The sequence below is a fragment of the Esox lucius genome, chromosome 11, assembly GCF_011004845.1.
Source record: "Esox lucius isolate fEsoLuc1 chromosome 11, fEsoLuc1.pri, whole genome shotgun sequence".
NCBI lineage: Eukaryota > Metazoa > Chordata > Actinopteri > Esociformes > Esocidae > Esox > Esox lucius.
Genome location: NC_047579.1, coordinates 48,241,666 through 48,262,641, shown reverse-complemented (window position 1 = coordinate 48,262,641; position 20,976 = coordinate 48,241,666). Strand labels below are relative to the sequence as shown.

Sequence of the window (20,976 nt, the reverse complement as noted above, 5' to 3'; positions counted from 1 at the left end):
TGCCATTCTGGCAACCTGTAATTATGTAATCTTAATGTACTATACCATCTGAATACCTTTTAAAATCATTCCAATTTAAAACAAATATGTTATGATATACGGTGGGGAGAACAAGTATTTGATACACTGACGATTTTGCAGGTTTTCCCACTTACAAACCATGTAGAAGTCTTTCATTTTTATCATAGGTACTCTTCAACTGTGAGTGACGGAATCTAAAACAAAAATCCAGAAAATCACATAGTATGATTTTTAAGTAATTCATTTGCATTTTATTGCAAAATCGTCAGTTTATCAAATACTTGTTCTCCCCACTGTAGTTTTATGAAGAACACTAACATTTGAATGTTATTTAAGACTGTAACATCCACAGTGTAGGCTGTAACATTCATAAACGCTAGTTATACTTTCTAATAATGGAAAATTACAATATTTTCAAAACATTCTATTTGTTTTTGTGATGTGTCATGCCAGGCAATCCATGTGTTGACCTAGACACTCACAGTTGCTGATATTTTCAGTCTCTCCAAAGATTGTCATTCCATGTTACATCCATTGTGCTTCAAATTAGCTTCATTTCCCCAACACAATATTTTTAAGTCCACTTTTTTGAGGGTATACTTCCCCACAAATGTTACCATAGAAACACAATAATACTTCAATTTATATTTTGTTTGTCCATTCTGCAGGACATTAAAGTTCAGCTTTTGTAACATCCATAATGCAGCAAGAGCCTGTGTATTACAGCAATAATTTATGGGTAGGACAAAAAAAAAACATCTCCTCTGTTGGCAAATGTACTGATACAGTACATAATAATTAGATCATCTTGATGTGAACGTGATCCAGTATAATCAATGTAGTTTCATTGGTCAATGTAGACCAATGTAGTTTCATTGGTCAATGTAGACCAATGTAGTTTCATTGGTCAATGTAGTTTCATTGCCAGAATTCATGTATGCCCAATGAAGATTAAGTACACTACGTTGCAGGGAAAAACAATGTTTTCTTCAAAAATACTGTATAAAATCGTGTCACACCTGTCATTAAGTTCTAAAGGAAGATAATTAAAGCTACTAAGACGATGTTTTAAAACAGGAAATGGTGCGTTTCGTGGTACCTTAAAACATGTTTTAAAATACAGGAACCTGCCAAATTAAAGCAAACACCTACATAGTGTGTTAATAAAGTGTTGGGCCACCTCAAGCCACAGAGCAGGCTTCATGCTCCTTGGCATAGATTCTAGAAGTGTCTAAAACTCTGTTAGAGGGGATGTGATGGAGACTTCCTGGACACAGTCCATCATTTGTTGTTGTGTTGATGATGGTGGAAAACGCTGTATCAAGAGCCCCTGCAGAATGGGGGTGATCAGGGTATATCATGAAACATCAGCATGTTCAGCAGGCTTCCTTGACCCGCCAGGTTCCGCGTCCCAACAATCACCACACTTTCAAAGTCACGAGATCTCTTCTTTAAGGCATGGTACCCAAGATAATGGGCAACTGGGCCGGCCCAGCCATTTAATACATGACCCTTAGAGTGATGTGGTGTAAATCACACCTTAAGAAAAAGAAAAATGAAAGCCCTTTAGTCTTCAAGAGGTCCAACCGAAAAGTCCCTTCTGCTTTGAACCCTACACTCCTTCAGTTTGCTCCCTCGCTTTGAAGGACATATGACTGCATGGTGAGCGAACAGGTTAGCTACTTCACACCTTGGCTAACCGTATCACGTCTTATGTCTAATAAAATAAGCTGGGGTTGATCCTGTGGCTGCAGGACATCTGAAGCAAGCAGAAGCAAGCAGACAAGCTCAGATCAATGAGCATCATTGAGTCCGGCCATCAGCACAAATCCTAGTTTCCACAGGGACTATTAACTTTTTTTTCTTCTTTTCCTTAAAAATATATTTCATTTATTATAACCTTTATTGAACCAGGCACATTGACAAAAAACTGCATCTAATTTTCTTTGAAAGCCTGGCATCATGTATAAGCTGAGCGAATCAAAGGGACTGCCTTCAGGAGCGTAAGGGCACGTAATCAGCCGGTTAACCAGGGCGTCTGAGAGGAGGGTCAAGGTTCAGAGTGTGACAGTGTTTTGTTTGCGTTACTGTGCGTTGACAAAACTCCTTTCACCACCACCATCCATTCAGATGACACCGTACGCTTGTCCACGGCTATAAGCAGGAGTCCCAGTGGAGATGGAGGTCCGAACTGTCCAGAAACTCTGCTGAGAAGACGCTGGGTGGGGTGTGGGGCCCCAGGGGGGCCAGGGCAGGTGGAGCCTCAGTGCTCCCCCCGCCCACAGTAAAGTCCAGCCAGTCCATGCTGTCCAGAGCGTGGTCTCCGAAGTCGAGGCTGGGGGGGTTGGCCGTGTAGCCCGACAGCTCATATGTGTCCATGGGAGAAGGTGGGTGGTCCAGGATGCTTGGTGTGCTCAGCATTTGGTTGTGAAGGTCGTCAATCAGTGTCAGGGGCCCACCAGGCTCCACACCCAGGAGGGGTTTGCCAGTGGTGCTCTCCAGGAAGTCCTCCAGGCGTCCACTTCCCGTATTGCTGATGCCTTGGTGGACAGTGGCCGATGACTGCAGCTCCTCCGCTTCCCCCACAGGACCCAGCTGGGGGGCGTCAGGAGGAGTGGGAGGCGAGAGCTGGAGATGAAGCCGGAGCGGGGAGGGGGCCTGAGATGGGGATGGGGAAGGGGTGTTGGGGCGGAGCCGAGCCAAGGAAGGGTCGGGCGCCGGTTTGAAGGTGGCGGAGATTTCTGGAAGGTGGAAGAAATAGAGAAGGCATGTCCACCATATTCCAATACAGATGATTAGTTCACAAGGTGACACGAAATATTCCCACATATACAAATATATACATATCAATGTTTTAATCAGATCAGAGGATCTCAGATGAGCTTCTAAATAAATATCACACTTAAATAAAAATGGGTTTTATTGAATAAGGCCTATATCTCCATAGTTTTGCTGGGATGGAAAGTTTGTATCCTGTACTTTACATGGATAACATATAGTCGAATGAAGTGCTTCAAATATTGAATCAGGAGACCGGGCAGAAATCTCCTCTACAGGCATTTAACACTCACCTCCAGTCTGAATCAGGATGTCGAAAAGGTCATCCATATGCTGAGTGGATCCATTATCCTGTGGGCAAGACAGAAGGACGATAGTAAATCCTGACAGCCACTTACTTGTGGTGAAAACAGAATACAGAACGGCGAAAGCCCTGGCATACTGGGCCATAATGGGACCTGTCACACAGAAACAAAGAGCCAGACAAACAGCTGTGGGTACCTTGTCGTCCGTTGGGTTTGGGGAGGGCGTCTGTTTGGGAGAAGGAGGGCTGAACAGAGGTTCATGGTCCAGACTGGGACTTAGGTCCTCCTGACAGAAATAAAAGACTGGTTCTTTTGAGACTGGACGCTGAGCAGACAACTATTCCTGCTGACAGTTCCATTGGAAAATGGTCTGTATGCCTCCGTAATAATTTCCTCCCATTCACATATTTTATCTAGCCTACTGTAGAAAAATATATAAAATAGATGTTATTGTGAGGTTCAATTAGTTTGGTTAATGTGGGGGTTCATTTAGTTTGGTAATGTGGGGGTTTATTTAGTTTGGTAATTTGGGGGTTTATTTAGTTTGGTAATGTGGGGATTAATTTAGTTTGGTTAATGTGGGGATTAATTTAGTTGGTTAATGTGGGGGTTCATTTAGTTTGGTAATGTGGGGGTTTGTTTAGTTTGGTAAAATAACATTCTAATTCACATTTAAAATCTTATAAAGCGGTTTGCTTGGCACTCCGTACCAACGCCATTTACCTGTGACCGTATGCACGAGACAGCACTGCCTCTTGTGCCTTATTGCTTAATTATTAATTTGGCCCTTCAGCGAACTGCAACCACATTTTATCTAGTTCCCAATTACCGTTTTAGCTGGAGGAGAGGGCGAAGCGTCTTCTCCAGAAGGGGAGGAGTCATCATTAAGGAAGAAAGGCTGCATATTGGGTGGGGCAGAAAAGGAGAGAGTGGCCTCTGGGATGTGATTGGTTGACACTTTTACCTCTGCCTTCTGCCCCTAAATAAAATGGGAGATACATCGTAATTAACTAATATGCAAATTAGCTGAATGCTTCATTGTCTGTTTAAAACATAAATCACAAAGATGAGGAATATCATTACAGTGATTAGCAGAATTATAATCACTATTACATTAGTCAACGGCTCTCTTATCAAGGATGCTGTCAGTGTCTTACAGGGTATACATCATTAATTCATAACAGACGGTTATGGGAGTCACAGAGGAAACTCTGAATTTCTCTCACTAAATGGCATATTAAGAACAAGACAGTCATCACCATATCTGAAGATTCACTGACGACTGTTCAGTGGATATCCTATATATTGAGTCAATTAAATGACTTCAAACATCTCTCTCTAACCTTTCTGGTTTGCTGTTTCACAGGGTCTGGTTGCGCAGTCGGTTTTGATCTGGTCCCACTGCAGGGCAACTTAACAGGGGATTGGCTGGGCAGCTTAGATGAAGGCGACTGCAGTCTCTGGTTAGACAAAGGAAACAAATTGTGTGAAAAGCAGAAATAATACAAGTAGCATTTCCCTATACAAAACAGTAGGCCTGAGTATCAAAAGTACTGAAATGTTTACCTGCAGTGTGATGTGGTGGGCTTTACCCTGCTGGATACCTGGAGGATGATCACCTCCTTGGCTCTCACCGTTGTGATTGGTCAGTGCAATGAGGAAGTGGTTGCCATTACGGTCTGTCACCAGGGTAGATGTGGAGTGCGTTTTAAAGAGGTCCAAGGGGAAAGCGGTGGAGCTCAACTGCTGATTGAGGAATACCTGAGACACCTGACAAGAGAATGAAAGAATTAGGCATTGAGAGACCCACACAGATTGGCTAGCTTCACTGGGATCAAAACGTTGTTTTGCTGCCACTTTCGGGAGCTCTTGTTGCTTCCTGTTTGCTACCTGTGTGGTGGATTATTAGAAACATACTGATTAACTGACAGGTTCTCCAAGACTACTGGATTCTAGATCAGATTTACATTTATTATTAGATTTTTTTATTAGATTTTCTGACAGCCAACAACCGTGTTTCCATTTTGGGATGCTGCTTCAAACGCAAATAAAAACAGAAATAATTTATCCATATATTTAATTGAAAATAGTACAAAGACAACATATGTTGAAACTGAGAAATGTAATTTTTTTTGGGAAAAACACATGGCCGTTTTGAATTTGATGTCAGCAACACGTTTCGATTTATTTTTTATTTCGTTTGTGAGCTAGGCAGATTACGGCCTGGGAAGGGCTCCCACTCAGAGGTAGGAGATGGGAAGGGCTCCCACTCAGAGGTAGGAGATGGGAAGGTCTCCCACTCAGAGGTAGGAGATGGGAAGGTCTCCTCACTGGAAGTCTGAGGTAGGAGATGGGAAGGTCTCCCACTCAGAGGTAGGAGATGGGAAGGTCTCCTCACTGGAAGTCTGAGGTAGGAGATGGGAAGGTCTCCCACTCAGAGGTAGGAGATGGGAAGGTGTCCTCACTGGAAGTCTGAGGTAGGAGGAGCAGGAGCTTGATTTGAGCTTGGTTTTAATGTCTTGCTGTGTCCTTGTTCTTTAAATGTTATTTAATGTTGGAATCTGAAATGGGGAAGTGTTTGCTGTGCTGGGCTTTAATCTAATGGAAACACGGTACATTTGAACACATAAAGCACTCAATGTGTTTCCCGGAATAGACAAAGCAACAACTGGCCCTTTGGTTGTTTTGACTGGCACTGACCTGTTGCGATTCCAGCTGGTGCTGTCGGTGTTGTGACTGCAATATCTGCTGTGGCTGTTTTGTCTGTAAAAGATGTGGCTGCCTCGACTGTATCTGCTGCTGCTGGTGGGACAGAAGTTGTTGCTGCTGCTGCTTGAGCTGCTGTTTGTGGGACTTCTTCTTCCTCTGCTGTGAGCGTTGCTTTTGCAGGTTCTGCAGGTTCTGCTGGTTCTGCTGTAGGAGCAGCTGCTGTAGAGCCTGTTGTTGGGCCAGCTGCAGCGCATTGATCTGCTGTGTCTGCTGCAGCTTCAGATGCTCCAGCTGCGACCGCTGCTGTGCCTGGATCTGGATCTGCTCCGACTGAGGACCTTCCGGGGTTGGCTCAAACCCTGCTGGAGCCTCCGACGCATCTTCCATGTCCCGGACCTCCTGCTTGATGGTCACCTTGGAGAGCTCCGCGTGACACCTGGGAGGAGTCAGGGAGCAAGCAACAGGACTGCTGGGAATGTCATCCGGGGGCTCCTCCTTTATCTTGAGCAGGGGTTCTGGGGGGGCATCCTGGCCCCCTCTTTTGCCTTGCTCCAGCTGGGAGCGCAATGTCTCCACCAGTTGCTGCTTCTGCCTCAGCATGCGCGTCAGCTCCTCGATCTGCTTGTCCTTCTCCTGAAGCATCTGGTCCTTGTCCACAGAAGGAGGCGCTACTTGCATGGCAGTGGGCGCCAGGAGTCGTTTCTGCAGGGCAGCCTTAGTGAACTGACAGGCTGTGGCGGCTGAGCAACTTGACTCCTCTTTGATAGTGGCAAGCTGCTGGTGACTGGTGTGGAGGCTGAGCTGGGTGAGGGGGGAGCTTACCTATTTGGAAAGAGAAAGGCTCACAATTTAAAAAGAATAAAATAATTGCTTTAAATCTCTAAAGCAGATGTGTGTGTGTGTATGTGTGTGTGTTGGGGGGGTCTATGTTCAGAAAGTGTTGTGATTTCTAAATGGTCGACCCACAATGGAAGAAAATACCCTAAAATGTAAGGTGACATGAACTTCATAGTCATTGTGTTATTTCAAATCCAAAATGTTAAAGTACAAATAAAGAAAAGCTAAAAGTCCACTGTCCAAATGCTCTTGGAAACGGACTCTGTGTTACACGGGTAAAGAAAAGAGACCCACCATCTCCCCGAATGCGTCTCCATTGCAGCTCGTCTCGTCCGGACTCATCCCAGCTAACGATCGGTCCGAGGGGGCAGGAGACACAGGCGGGGAGGAACTGGTGCTGCCAAAGTGCATGATCTGCTGAGGAGCTGTGGCCACGAATGGGAATGTTGCCATGGTCACCACACCTGCATCCCCTGATTGGTGGACCACAGAGGACTTTGTCTGGGCCTGGTGTCTGGAGAGTTGCTGCTGTTGTGTGGGGTGCTGGGCTTTGGAAGCTGTGGCCCCTGACCCCATGCCCCCCCCTGATGATGCAGTGGTTGCAGTGCTGCCGCCTCCTCCACTGGCATTCTGCTGCTCCTGGTAGTTTCTCAGCCGCTCGATGAGGTCATTCTTGGTGCCTGATACAGGCAAGCTCCGCAGTTTGAGCTCATGCTTCAGTTCAGCCACCTGCAGAAGAATACAACGTTTTGGAAACGGATCCTTCACACCAATGGGTATCGTTCTAGCACGGCGTGCAGAGCGACGCACACGCACGTTTCTTACGACAAAATATGAAGAGAATATGCACACCAAGTCGAGGCGAGGACACAACCGTTCACCTGAAATAAGACTCAAATCAAATATTAAGATATTCAACACACTCCTCAGGGGCCCCTAGACATTTATTTGTGCCAGAGCCCTGCTATAGCCCCTGAAAAGACAATAACTCATTAATCAAGGGCTTGGTGATTAGCAGTCTAATAAGGTGTGCTGGGACGCTGTGTATATTGTAAAGAAAAACAGAATGCAATGATGCGCAAATCATTTAAACCCTATATTCAATAGAAAATAGAAGACAACATATCAAATGTTGAAACTGAGAAATGTTATTGTTGCTGGGAAAATGCGTGCTCACTTTGAATTTGATGCCAGCAACACGTTCCAAAAAAGTTGGGACAGAGGCACCAAGAAACTGGACACGTAATGCGAAAATTCCACCAGGTGGAATATCACACAACTAATTAGGTGGATTGGCAACATGATTGGGTATTAAAAGATAATTCTAGAGAGGATGGGCCTTCCAGAAGGCGCATAATGAAACGATAAACATGCCAAAGATAGGTGGCTGTCAGTTAAGCACCAGTTAGCATCAGTTAGCATCAGTTTTGAAGGGCAGAAACACTTCACTCTGTTTTTTTGTTTAGACCTGCCAGTTAATTGCACTCATCTGGATTCCCTGGTCTAAATTAGTTGCTGATTAGGAGAGGATGAAAACCCCAAGCGTGCATTCCCACAAATCTGTGCGTAAACCATGCATGCAATCATTCCTTCGTTAAGTGTGGAATTGATCAATGTGTGAATTAAATTGTTTTTCCATTGCAACTTTCAAGCAACATTTCTTAACAAGCAATCATAATTCATGTAATTTGACTGACCGGGTCATCCATCTAAATTTCTCATTAGGTCAATTATAGCCATGTGTAAAACTATTGTTAAACTATTACCACAAACTGAGAAAATGGGAAGATGAATGGGAAGCTGATTTTCTGATGCAAGATTCAGCATCCTCTGCATTTCAGAGAGTGCATTTTTAAAGACAGATGAAACCCAGCAGATATCAGATATAATTTTAGCATTTCCCTTATCTTTTAAATGTATTTTAGAGAGGCAAACTACAATAGTCAATGCAATACCAGACATTTGAATAACAGCATATTTGCCAACGGTAAAGACATTTGTCCAAACTGCTTTAGTCAAGTGTTACATTCTGCTGGTTAAGTCAGAAGCAACAGAGCGAGAGAAAAAAAATAATTTAGGCATGCGCTCCACATTGTCCCACAGTTGCCCTAGGGCTTTCGTCAATCTCGGACACATGGTTTTCTTAGAGTTTTGGGTTGTATCATTGTATTCCATGTAAGGCGTTGTATGCTTCCCAAAGTCTCAAAGGAATGATTTGACCACATGGTTCGTGGTCGCGCGTGAGCACTGAGGCTAAGAGCTAAGTAGTATTTCTCAACGGTGATCTGACACCTACACTGGAGCTCGGTGTGTCAAACGTTCCTATGCAAATGACCATTCTACACTCCTTTTGTAAGTACACATGTAGAAAAGCCTTTTCTGAAGTATTTCAGGGATCCAGGACTGAAGGTTCCTACCACTGCTGTACATCCACTGGGTTCCAATGTAGGTGATCATCAGTGAGCAGTTTAAACGCGTACGAATACAAATGTAAGAAGTTAACTCTTGACAAATGTCTCAAAAGCTGCGGTTTTTGCCTTCTAATATTGAGGGCACATTAGCATCTCGGGTGCACTAATTGGAATCAGGAGGTTTTCCACTCATAGACTTTGGAAGCCAAACACTGTGGTTATTTAAGATATGCTGGCACCGCAAGAGAAGCTAAGAGAGCAACACCTTCAGCTTTTATATTAGACTAAAAATACCTTTTTTTTTAAGGCTGCAATGTTTGTTCTCCTAGGTTGTGTTTTGGTTTCTCCACTTCTCCTTGCCCTCCGTCGTGTTAAATGGGTGTGGGTTTTTCTTATTTGTCAATGGTGTGGGTTCCATTTCAGCAATTACCTTCTTGGCTGTTAATCAGGAAACAGAACAAATGCAACGGCTTTTACTCACCTTCAGGTCGTCCAGGTTAGGAGGCAAATAGCCTGGTTTGGCCAGTCCCAACGGTGTGACATTCTGCCGACTTGGCGCACTTTGACCGGACAAGGATGTGGATGGCCCCGGCGTGGTTGGAGAAGGGGAAGCCCCACTGGAGGAAGGAAGGGGCTGATCTGTTGGGGGTCTGGAGAGAACACAGACAGACTGACGGATGAGATAGTATACACACAAACACACAAACACACTGACTTGGGCGGAGCGGGGAGGATGGTGTGGTAATTGTATACACACAAACACACAAACACACTGACTTGGGCGGAGCGGGGAGGATGGTGTGGTAGTTGTATACAAACACACACAAACACACTGACTTGGGGCGGAGCGGGGAGGATGGTGTGGTAGTTGTATACAAACACACTGACTTGGGCGGAGCAGGGAGGATGGTGTGGTAGTTGTAGTGCTGCTGCTGTTGGTTGATGATCTGCAGTTGAAGGAAGAGCTGCTGCTGGTGGAGGATCTTGGCGTAGCTGGAGTCCAGCTGAGGGGGGGGCTCGCGCTCCGCCTTCTGGTCAGGGGGGATGTACTGGTGATACTTCAGCTTCTTCACTTTGGGCTTGTTGTCTTTGGGCTTCTTGGATCGCTGAGGGGGGCGTTCTGTCGTGGGCTTAGGCTGAGACTGCAGGGGTGGGGGGTTGGGGGGGGGGGGTCAGTGACATGTAGTGGATTAATCACTGCACTAGCCAACTGTAAACATAACGCAAAACCAATAAAACATTGGGCTTTGGTACAAGACTCATAATGGGCCTGGACAACTGCCACTAACCTTAATCAGTGGTGGGGCGGGCCTTAGAGCAGTTGGAGCTGTTGTCCCATTGGTCAACATTAGTGGTGGGAAGGGCCCGCAGACGGGAGGAAGAGGAGGGGGTGGCGGAGGAACCTGAGTGAGAAACTGCGTGGGGGAGGGGCTGCTGCTGCAGGCCTGGGCGTTGGGAGAGGGGGGCAGAGGGCCAGGGCCCACGGGGGAGTCCTGACCAATGGGCAGATCTGGAGAGAGAGCATCACTACTGTCCTCATCAAAGGAGGAGTTCTCCCCGGCCATCTTGGGGAAGTCTGTCTCTGAGAAAGAAGGACGCAATGAAAAAAAAGTTAAAAAGAGGTAACTGTAGAATAATGACCAACCAGTTTATAAAAAGCAACAATCTGCCATGTCACTGTTGTTGGAATGTGCTGTGTGAGAGCAGACAGACAGTTAGCTTGCATAGCTATCCCTGCAGAGGCAAAAGCCAGCAGCAGGAGGCAGTCTGCTGAGCCAGGGGCTTTATTAGAACAATGTATTTGACTGGTACCTCCCAAGGCCTTCAATAAAGACCATTATGGATTTTTTATTTACAGACGGGAGCCAGTTGGAGCACTCAGCAAGCACAGTTGCCTATTAACTTCCCATCAGTAGAAAATGATGAATAACCACTGTGGGATTTGATTAATGCTCTTTCCAAACCAATGATGTGATGTCTTCTTCCTGTGTGTGTGGCTTTGTCTTTAAGTCTGTCTGTCTGCCTGGGGGTCTGCCTGTCTGGGTGTGTGTCTGTCTGGGTGTCTGTCTGTCTGGGTGTCTGTCTGTCTGGGTGTCTGTCTGCCTGTCTGGGTGTGTGTCTGTCTGGGTGTGTGTCTGTCTGTCTGGGTGTGTGTCTGTCTGGGTGTGTGTCTGTCTGGGTGTCTGTCTGTCTGGGTGTCTGTCTGTCTGGGTGTGTGTCTGTCTGGGTGTGTGTCTGCCTATATGCGTGTCTGTCTGTATGTGTGTCCGTCTGGACCTGGGTCGTGTCCCTGTTCTCTATATGGATATTACCACCTGTAATTGGATTGTTGTAATTAAGAAGCCCTGAGGTTGAACCATGTTGAGGTCTGACACCCAGTATCTGATGCCCAGACGTTTCCCTTCATCTTTTCCAGTCATCAGTCTATTTTCCATAATTATCTGTTATGTAACTTCATGCTGGGGCAACACAGTAACATGTGCAGACTTTCTCACAGTTTATAATGCTGTTCACGCGGCTGGATGAGCATGTTTCCGAAGACTGACAAATACAAAGTGACGTTAGTTTGATCAATGTAAGATCATCATTGTACTTGTGGACGGGCAGAGCCTGGTCGTCAAGGGTGTTGTGAAACTATCTGAAAGGTTGCTGGCTTGAATCCCAGACCTGACAAGGTAAAAAGAAAGTGTCACTGTGCCCTTGAGCAAGGCATGTAATCCCAATTGCGTCTGTATGTCACTCTGGATAACAGTCTCTGCTACATGATTAAAATGTCCGCAAAAAATGGGAACTTGCTAATCCCCATTTACTGTGGGCAAAAACCAATATGTAGGGCCAGCATTCCCTACAGGATTCCATCTTAGCTTTTTCTTCATTCCACTGTATTTACAATAAACTGTTGCACTAAGAACTGTTCCATGTACTGTGGCTACATGGCTGGGGTCATTATCAAAAGGCATGGCCTTAAAGTAACCTTTTGCTTCACCAGACTGAAAATCTACCAGCAGTCACTGTTTTTATATGGTATTATGTTTTTATATTGTACTATGCCAAGAAGCAAGCAATGAGGTATTTCATCAAAATTTCAGCCCTAACCTTGTGACCTGAGATATTTTAGATGGGAAAGAACGTTTTAGTTGGTCCTTTAAGGGCATAGGGTTACCATGGTAACGTAGCCAACATCACAAAAACACAAAACATGCAATGTTCAACCCTCTCACTAGAGTCACTTAAGAATGGCTATGATTATAATGTCTTTATGCTTAATGTCTAGTACATCACATCATTATTATCAGTTTCAACTGTCAACACCACCAATGGTGCCAGTCCAAAATTAGCACAGATAAATGCCCACCACCACCCAGTTTATACTTTCTGGTCTATTAAATATAAAATCAAACGCTCAGTCATAATAAAATACCTACACAGAAAAAAATGCACATTCACCAAAAGTGCTTCAGATGATTCCACATCTCTTAATGTCTCCCTCGCTTCACCCCTTACCACGACAACCTGACACCACGACAACCTGACAGCACGACAACCTGACAGCACGACAACCTGACAGCACGACAACCTGACACCACGACAACCTGACACCACGACGACCTGACACCACGACAACCTGACAGCAGGACAACCTGACAGCACGACAACCTGACAGCACGACAACCTGACAGCAGGACAACCTGACAGCAGGACAACCTGACAGCACGACAACCTGACAGCACGACAACCTGACACCACGACAACCTGACAGCACGACAACCTGACAGCACGACAGCCTGACAGCACGACAGCCTGACAGTAGGACAACCTGACAGCACGACAACCTGACAGCACGACAGCCTGACAGTAGGACAACCTGACAGCACGACAACCTGACAGCAGGACAACCTGACACCACGACAACCTGACAGTAGGACAACCTGACAGCACGACAACCTGACAGCAGGACAACCTGACATCAGCTGACAACCCGACAGCACGACAACCTGACAGCAGGACAACCTGACATCAGCTGACAACCCGACAGCACGACAACCTGACAGCACGACAACCTGACAGCAGGACAACCTGAAAGCAGAACAACCTGACAGCAGGACAACCTGACAGCAGGACAACCTGAAAGCAGAACAACCTGACAGCAGGACAACCTGACAGCAGGACAACCTGACAGCAGGACAGCCTGACAGCACGACAACCTGACAGCAGGACAACCTGACAGCAGGACAACCTGACAGCACGACAACCTGACAACAGCGGACAGCCGCTCAGTTGACAGTTCAACGCACAGACACACGCTCATTCAGGTGTGAGGCGTTTTGAGGGGGTCAGTGACAAGACACTTATGGCTGTGTTCATTATCAAAAGACTTACATTTCTCACAGAAAATGTCCAGACTCATTTTCGTACATTAAACTGACTGATCACTAAGACGGTCAAACACAGAACGTTAATATTTCTCTTGTGAAACACAGAGCGATTATGTATTTATGTAACAGCCCTACCGGTAAACGCATTCACTCCATCTCATTGTGTGACTGCTTGTGTGTCTCCCCATGCGCCTGTGCAGGCTAAATGAAGAGCAGAGGGCGGGGGAGAAAGGACTAGCAGCTGAAATACATTCAGTTCATTCAAATAAATACTAAAACGACGGGTTAAAAAAAGCACCTCATATTCATATTTTTACATGATCTGCCGATCCCCATTGACACTCGCTAGCTCGAATCTTACAACAATAACCGGATGTCTTCACTAGTGGCTGCAGATTACATTTAGGTTTTCTTATGTCGCGCAGCAGCAAATTAATCATTCAGTGCGCTACTTTCATAGCCTACAGTGCGTGTTATTCTTGGTGCCGCTATGCACGGTTTAAATAGCAATGTATGTAACGTTTTGCACAGCATGTGTCATTTACAACCACAGTTCGTGTCTTTGCCATATCCTTTTCTTATATGTATGTCTGGTGTAAGTGTGCACATCCAAGGTAAACAACACTATCTGCATGCTTGGCAGCAACTTTCAATCATCTGAAGCCAGGCAAGTCCCTTCTAGACAGGCACGATATGAGAACGCTAAGGTGAACATCAACATGTTCGTTATGGCCCGAGAAGACAGGCGGAAGGGCCTGTCAGGCAGAGATCTCGTGGGGCCTCCAACCCAAGCCCTATTACATACAGACCAGCCAAAAGTTTGGATACAACCATTCATGTGATTCACTTTAAAGGGTAAGCGCGTCCAAACTTTTGGCTGGTACTGTATCTGTAATATTGTATGGCCCTTGGGGTTCAACCTTCAGGGCTTGAGGGGACAACAGTCACATTGGACTTTGGTATCTCAGCTTCAGAGTCAGCGAAAGAACAACGCGTAAGAAAAAGCACCTCTGACTGCAGCTGACAGACAGGAGAAGAGAGAAGGCGCGCCGGTCTCAACGACACGCTGTATTTACCACAGGCCAAGCTCGGCCGGAACCCTTCATCAGAACTGTGCAAGTCACTGGGTGTGATTTTAAACAATAGCTTTACGTTTGTTTTCTCATTCAGCAAATCACGCTCGCTACTTCATTGTGGCCATTGCTATATACCGCATGACGGTTTCAGAACGACCTGTCACAAGAGCCTGTACGATGCAGCTATAATGCTAGGACGGTCGTTTCTAAAGTCAGTACCAATGATGGCCTGTTTGAGGCTGCTGTGCACTGGCAGGATGTTCTTGTGGATGAGCTCCATGGGTCCGGGGCGGTGGGAGATCTTGTCGTTGAGATCGTCGGCCAGACGGGCCCTCTTCAGTTTCAGCTGCTTGGCCTGGAGGGAGGGTTCGGCTGACGTCTCTGAACACACAGCACACAGCCGGTTAGCCAGCCCACAACCACTGGGCATGTGACCTTCATCATGGAACCAGGAAGTCAGGAGTTTTCATATTTGCAAATGAATACGCTCGTAGCAAAGCAACTAGTCACGGTTAAGAACATCCGCTAACTGAATGCTTGAGCGAACTGAAACAAATGAATGTTTAAAATGTAACGTGCAACGTGGTGTGGTCCCCTATTCAGGTGCGACGCCATGCGAGGAACTCACCCTCCAGGATGTGCATTCTCACCAGCTCCGCCCTCTCCGGTCGACTACGGATCTTCCTCTTCAGGTAGTCTTCGGTCTGACGAAGAGAGATCGGTAGGGATGGTGAATTATTTAACCAGTTCACCCGTAAGGGGCAGTTTAAACGTGCACATTGGACCGAGTCTCACCCGCGCTCGCTCTAAACTTCGTCTCTGTTCGTGGAAGGCAGCTGGACTTTTCAGTGCTGGAGAGAAAGACAGAAAGATCAATACATGTTTATTTAAATCAAGGAGCATCATTTCCAGATGTAACAGGAAAAGACTTGAAAGTACTTTACTACATTTAAGTTACATTTGGCCCCTCTATTATGAAGTGACGAGTGAAAACCAATAGCCATATCAACGTGCGTGTTCAATCATGGGTCAGATAGCAGGACTCCACTTTGGCGGTCACAAGGTGGGAATGGAATCGAGAAATCAGAGGGTCCTTCATGCAAACCTATTTTTAGCTGGTCATGAATGACTCTAGTCACTAGATACAGCGTTCAGCTCTATGAACACATGAAAGTAACGCATATTGAGCTATAAAGAGGCACGTGGAAAAACGTGTACCTTGGCAGAGGTGAAAAAACGCGGGAATGTGACTCCCCTCCTGCGCCTCCGCGGAGAGGTGAAATGGAACCCGGCGCTACACCGAGGGCCGACCAGAATCCCAGCCAGAGAGAAAGGGCGCTTGCTGGATCACATTAGCCTGGCATCCCATCCAGCGGCAGCCCATCCCAATGGGGTGGGTCAGGTCAGCGGGCCCGGGGCCTAGCCTCCCACAACCGGCACAAGCCTCAGTTCACCCCACTGAGCACTGGGGACGCTCCCCATCATCCCCCCCCACACCCCCACCCCCCAGCCTCCAGGGACTAAGTGCACTGCTCTGGTGGTGGGGTATAAAAGTGCCTGAGGGGAAAGGGGCAGGGGTCAAAATGAGGTCAGAGCCAAAAGCCCTATTCATCTGTGTGACTGCCCACATCACTGGCCTACAACCTCGCCGCTACAGACACGCACGCGCCCGCCCTGCTTGTGACGAGACGTCGGGGACACTACGTGGGAGTGACATGGGGAAAAGACGATGCTTCCCATGGTGAACGAGATGCTAATGAAGGCCTTTCACAGATGGACCAATTGACTTCCACACAAAAGGACTTTAAAGGTGAGAGGGGTCCTTTTTGATCTCCCTCCTGGTCACAGCCGCGCTCATAGGCACACATAACCGGGCAGAAATGGTGGAATTTTGGCATTGATTTTGAAAATATGACTGATCATTCAAAGAAAATATATAACTGTATTTTATTTAAGGAGAGTGATCATATGAAACCATTTATTATCACATAGTTGTTTGGCTCCTTTTTAAATCGGAATGATAACAGAAATCACCCAAATGGTCCTGATCAAAAGTTTACATGTCCTTGATTGTTTGGCCTTGTTACAGACACACAAGGTGACACACACAGGTAAAAATGGCAGTTAAAGGAACATTTCCCACACCTGTGGCTTTTTAAATTGCAATTAGTGTCTGTGTAAAAACAGTCATGGAGTTTGTTAGCTCTCACGTGAATCCATTGTGCAGGCTAGATACTGAGGCATGGGGAGCAGAAAAGAACTGTCAAAAGACCTGCGTAACAAGGTAATGGAACTTCATAAAGATAGAAAAGGATATAAAAAGATATCCAAAGCCTTGAAAATGCCAGTCAGTACTGTTCAATCACTTATTAAGAAGTGGAAAATTCAGGAATCTCTTGATACCAAGCCAAGGTCAGGTAGACCAAGAAAGATTTCAGCCAAAACTGCCAGAAGAATTGTTCGGGATATACCCGAAAAAACCCACAGATAACCTCAGGAGAAATACAGGCAGCTCTGGAAAAAGACGGTGTGGTTGTTTCAAGAAGCACAATACGGTGATACTTGAACAAATATGAGCTGCATGGACGCGTTGCCAGAAAGAAGCCTTTACTGCGCCGATGCCACAAAAAGGCCGCTTACAATATGCCGACAACACCTTGACATGCCTCACAGCTTCTGGCACACTGTAATTTGGAGTGACTAGAACAAAATAGAGCTTTATGGTCACAACCATAAGCGCTATGTTTGGAGAGGGATCAACAAGGCCTATAATGAATACTATCCCCACTGTGAAGCATAGGTTTTTGGGTTGTGTGAGCTCTAAAGGCATGGGGAATCTTGTTAAAATTGATGGCAAGATGAATGCAGCATCTTATCAGAAAATACTGTCAGACAATTTGCATTTTTCTGCACGAAAGCTGTGCATGGGACGCTCTTGGACCTTCCAGTATGACAATGACCCTAAGCACAAGGCCAAGTTGACCATCCAGTGGTTACAGAAGAAAAAGGTGAACGTTCTGGAGTGGCCATCACAGTCTCCTGACCACATTCTAATTGAGCCACTCTGGGGAGATCTCAAACGTGTGGTTCATGCAAGACGACCAGAGACTTTGCATAACCTGGAGGCATTTTGCCAATACGAAAGAGCAGCTATACCACCTGCAAGAATTCGGGGCCTCATAGACAACTACTACAAAAGACTGCACGCTGTCATTGATGCTAAAGGGGGCAATACACAGTATTAAGAACAAAGGGTATGCAGACTTTTGAACAGGGGTCAGTCAAATTTTTCTTTGTTGCCATATTTTGTTTTATGATTGTGCCATTCTGTTATGACCTACAGTTGAATGTGAATCCCATAAGAAATAAAAGACATGTTTTGCCTGCTCACTCATGTTTTCTTTACAAATGGTACATATATTATCAATTCTCCAAGGGTAGGCAAACTTTTGAGCACAAATGTACATTCAATCTGCCACTGGTTTTGTGTCAGTCTGGTCAAATCCACTGTTGTGCTGTTCCTGGTGTGTTCTGGCTGTGTAACTAACTGTACATGAATGACCATGTATCATCCAGAGCCCCACATTCCCTCTCATCCTTGTTCCACATTTTGTGTCTGGCTTCAAGTCACAACATGCCATTATATAACCAAGACGTTTAGACTGAACAAGTCGCCCCTCGTTACACTTTCTAACTGAGTTTAATACAAGATAATACAATAGTAATAAAAGCTGTCAATCTCTTCTTCTAATAGCATGCCACCCTAATCTTTAATAATTCAAAGTTAATTAGGTATTTTTTGTTGAAACGGTTTCTTGAACCTGGGCTTCTAAACTTTTCTTTATCAAATATTTAACAAACTTGATTGCCTAATATACTGGGCCTCTTGAGGACAATCACTTGAGCAAAACACTACATGTATCTGAACCAATCGACACTGAACAAAGCTGTGCCAGGAATAATAATTCTCAGGTCTAGCTTTCTCAGTGGTTAGAAACTGACTGCTGTCTGTATCTGTACCTGTGCTCGTTCCACTGGCTTCCATTTGAATCTGGCTTCCATTTGAAACATGTTTTTGCATCCAGTGCAAAAACATGTTACTTGCCTAAGAAGCATAAAAGGAAGCATCCTTTTTCCATCTTCATGCATTGCTCAAATCCTTCATCCCTACCAAAGCCGGTTCTGTGCCACCTCTGGCCTCTGGCCAATCCCATCCCTCCGGGAGGCCGGGCACCAATCAGCCGAGTCAAAACTACTTTCCGCGCCCTGAAGCGAGAACATCAAAGAGTATATAAAACAATATTTTTGTCTCTTTGTTCTTACACTAGCTGATAGCTACTTCATTAATTAGGATGTACTTATTACTACTGAATTGTGTGGTAGTTCCAACTAGCTGTATAAAAATTTATGTAGTACGTTTCCCTGGATAATAGCATGCGCTGCAATGGACAATGCTTGCTCAGTCGACCCCATCTGGCAAAAAATGAACAAGAATTAAAAATAGCTGAGGTGCAGCGAATAAGTGGTTAATGTTAGACGTATTTCGTGGACCAACATATGACAAATACATCGGCCTTACGGTTTTAATGGAGTACATTTTTAAAGGTTTTCCAAAAACGTACAATGCTGGATTTAATATGTTCTTAAAGCAAGTTTTATCATGTTTATTGTGACTATAAAGTCCAGCACACACACGTCCAGGCCTATATATGAAACAGGACAGTCACGTTAAAAATGACATGCTCCAGCTATGGACGAATCAGGAAATGGCCAATAGTTATGGCCTGCCAAATGAGTTATTAGGTCTTCCTAAATAAAAGAACAATTCAAAGGAAAATAATAGTTTTACTACTAAGTAGGAAACCTAATAACAGGAAAAACAAACTCAACTGGAAATGTCTGCTCTGCAGTACAGGCCAGGCATCTCCAGGAAAGATACACAGCATTCCCTTATTCCACAGCCAGCAACCAAATACACACACACACAGTTTGGCTAAAGCACCCTTAGAAACAGTGTTCATAATTCTAATTTCTTTAAAGATGGGGTCAACTACTTCACAGATGATACAGTGCATATGATATCATCTGCCCACCCACTAAAATCAGATTAGGACAATTATACAAACAATAAACTCAAAATAATTTGTCCAAAATGGGCCATTTTGATTTCAGTAATATTTACAATTGCTTAAAACCAGTCAACTGCTTGACGATTACAAGAGCTGTTATCTTTTATTGAATAGGAAAAAGAATAGCCTCAAACTGTTAAAATCCACACAGAAATTATTTTGTGCATCCTAATTATGCTCAACTGTTTTCTAGGTTGGCAAGTATTAGCTACGGAAAACCCAATCACATTCACTCAGCATGGATTTGCCATTCGCTCACAACAATGTGCATTAGCAAATGTATAACTGTTAGCCAATGTCCTACACCTACACTGTTATGTTACCAACGCAACAGTGCACGTTCAGGCTGATGTTGGGCTGGACACAGAGCCAACAGGCTGTGTCTCTGAAGCCGTGAGTAGAAGATACTGCAGGCTTAGTCTCTGATAGAAGCAGTTCTCCCGGTCAACAGTGAACTGAGAGGCCTGACACTGACTATCACCCCTGCAGCTAATGCTCATTTCTCTTTTTCCATTATTATTGTTATATTTTTTTTACAAGTTGCTTTTACAGCCACATGACCCTACTTCCTCACTGCTCTCTGATTGGCCGGAGGGATTCCACTCGCACCACACCCCTGCTGTCCAACACTGGGCTTGCGTAAAACAGGGGCCGAGTCCCAAATGACACCATTTTCCCTATCCCCGCGCCGCACCGATAACACGAGGGCGTGAGATGAAAGAGAGGCCAGGTCCTTGCACGCTGAACGCGTCATTTTGCAGTGTGACGTGACCCTCGGGCCTGGAGGTCAAATGTGTATCCGGGAGTGAGGCGAGAGGACCAATGGGAACAGAGGAAATACGAGTCACCTGGGCGGCAGGTATTCGGCTTTCAACGCCATTTTAGACCCTCTTCTATCCCCTGCACACTGACACCCACCCGCTCATATGCTGCATTTTAATTGGCTTTGTTGCTTGGTCCGGCCCCCACGCAGACTATGCTTTGATCTTCTGATTCATGTCAGGCAGCTGCAGCAGGACACCGACAGGCTACATTAATTACTTGTTAAATCCATCTGGAAGAGGAAATGCCCTTGTACTAAATGGTCTACCCTTCAGCGAGCAAAATGTGCTGGTGGCCAAAACCTTTCAAATGTCAACTTCTATTTTTGGTGTTTTATTCTACATTCTCTGTGTTCATGTTAAAATCCTGATACAGCTGTGTCTTGGCGCCCCCTGGGGGGGAAACCTAGTTGTCCATAACAAACTCGAAGACATAATTCATTCTGAAATTCCACACGGCAAACTCAAAATTGCCCCTATAATTACAGAATTTAGTTTAGTCTGGCTGGTTGA

General features: G+C 45.3%; 1 protein-coding gene across 5 annotated transcripts in view; it reads right to left on the bottom strand.

Moving 5' to 3' along the window:
* Positions 1–277: 277 nt before the first annotated feature.
* Positions 278–20,976, bottom strand: part of mrtfaa (myocardin related transcription factor Aa) — a 51,975-nt gene continuing 31,276 nt past the window's right edge. For 2 of the 5 annotated variants that reach the window (XM_029123405.2, XM_029123407.2), the window contains 14 exons: positions 15,309–15,364; positions 15,142–15,217; positions 14,733–14,948; positions 10,351–10,643; positions 9,950–10,203; positions 9,543–9,711; positions 6,945–7,379; positions 5,805–6,635; positions 4,671–4,874; positions 4,448–4,564; positions 3,934–4,083; positions 3,301–3,390; positions 3,093–3,150; positions 278–2,762 (listed from right to left, as the gene is read on the bottom strand). In XM_029123405.2, the coding sequence (XP_028979238.2) occupies positions 2,176–2,762; positions 3,093–3,150; positions 3,301–3,390; positions 3,934–4,083; positions 4,448–4,564; positions 4,671–4,874; positions 5,805–6,635; positions 6,945–7,379; positions 9,543–9,711; positions 9,950–10,203; positions 10,351–10,643; positions 14,733–14,948; positions 15,142–15,217; positions 15,309–15,364 (3,536 nt within the window). In that variant the 3' untranslated portion in view covers positions 278–2,175. The remainder of the gene's footprint in view (positions 2,763–3,092; positions 3,151–3,300; positions 3,391–3,933; positions 4,084–4,447; positions 4,565–4,670; positions 4,875–5,804; positions 6,636–6,944; positions 7,380–9,542; positions 9,712–9,949; positions 10,204–10,350; positions 10,644–14,732; positions 14,949–15,141; positions 15,218–15,308; positions 15,365–20,976) is intronic. The other 3 variants (XM_029123406.2, XM_013136095.4, XM_029123408.2) reach the window with 3 other exon arrangements.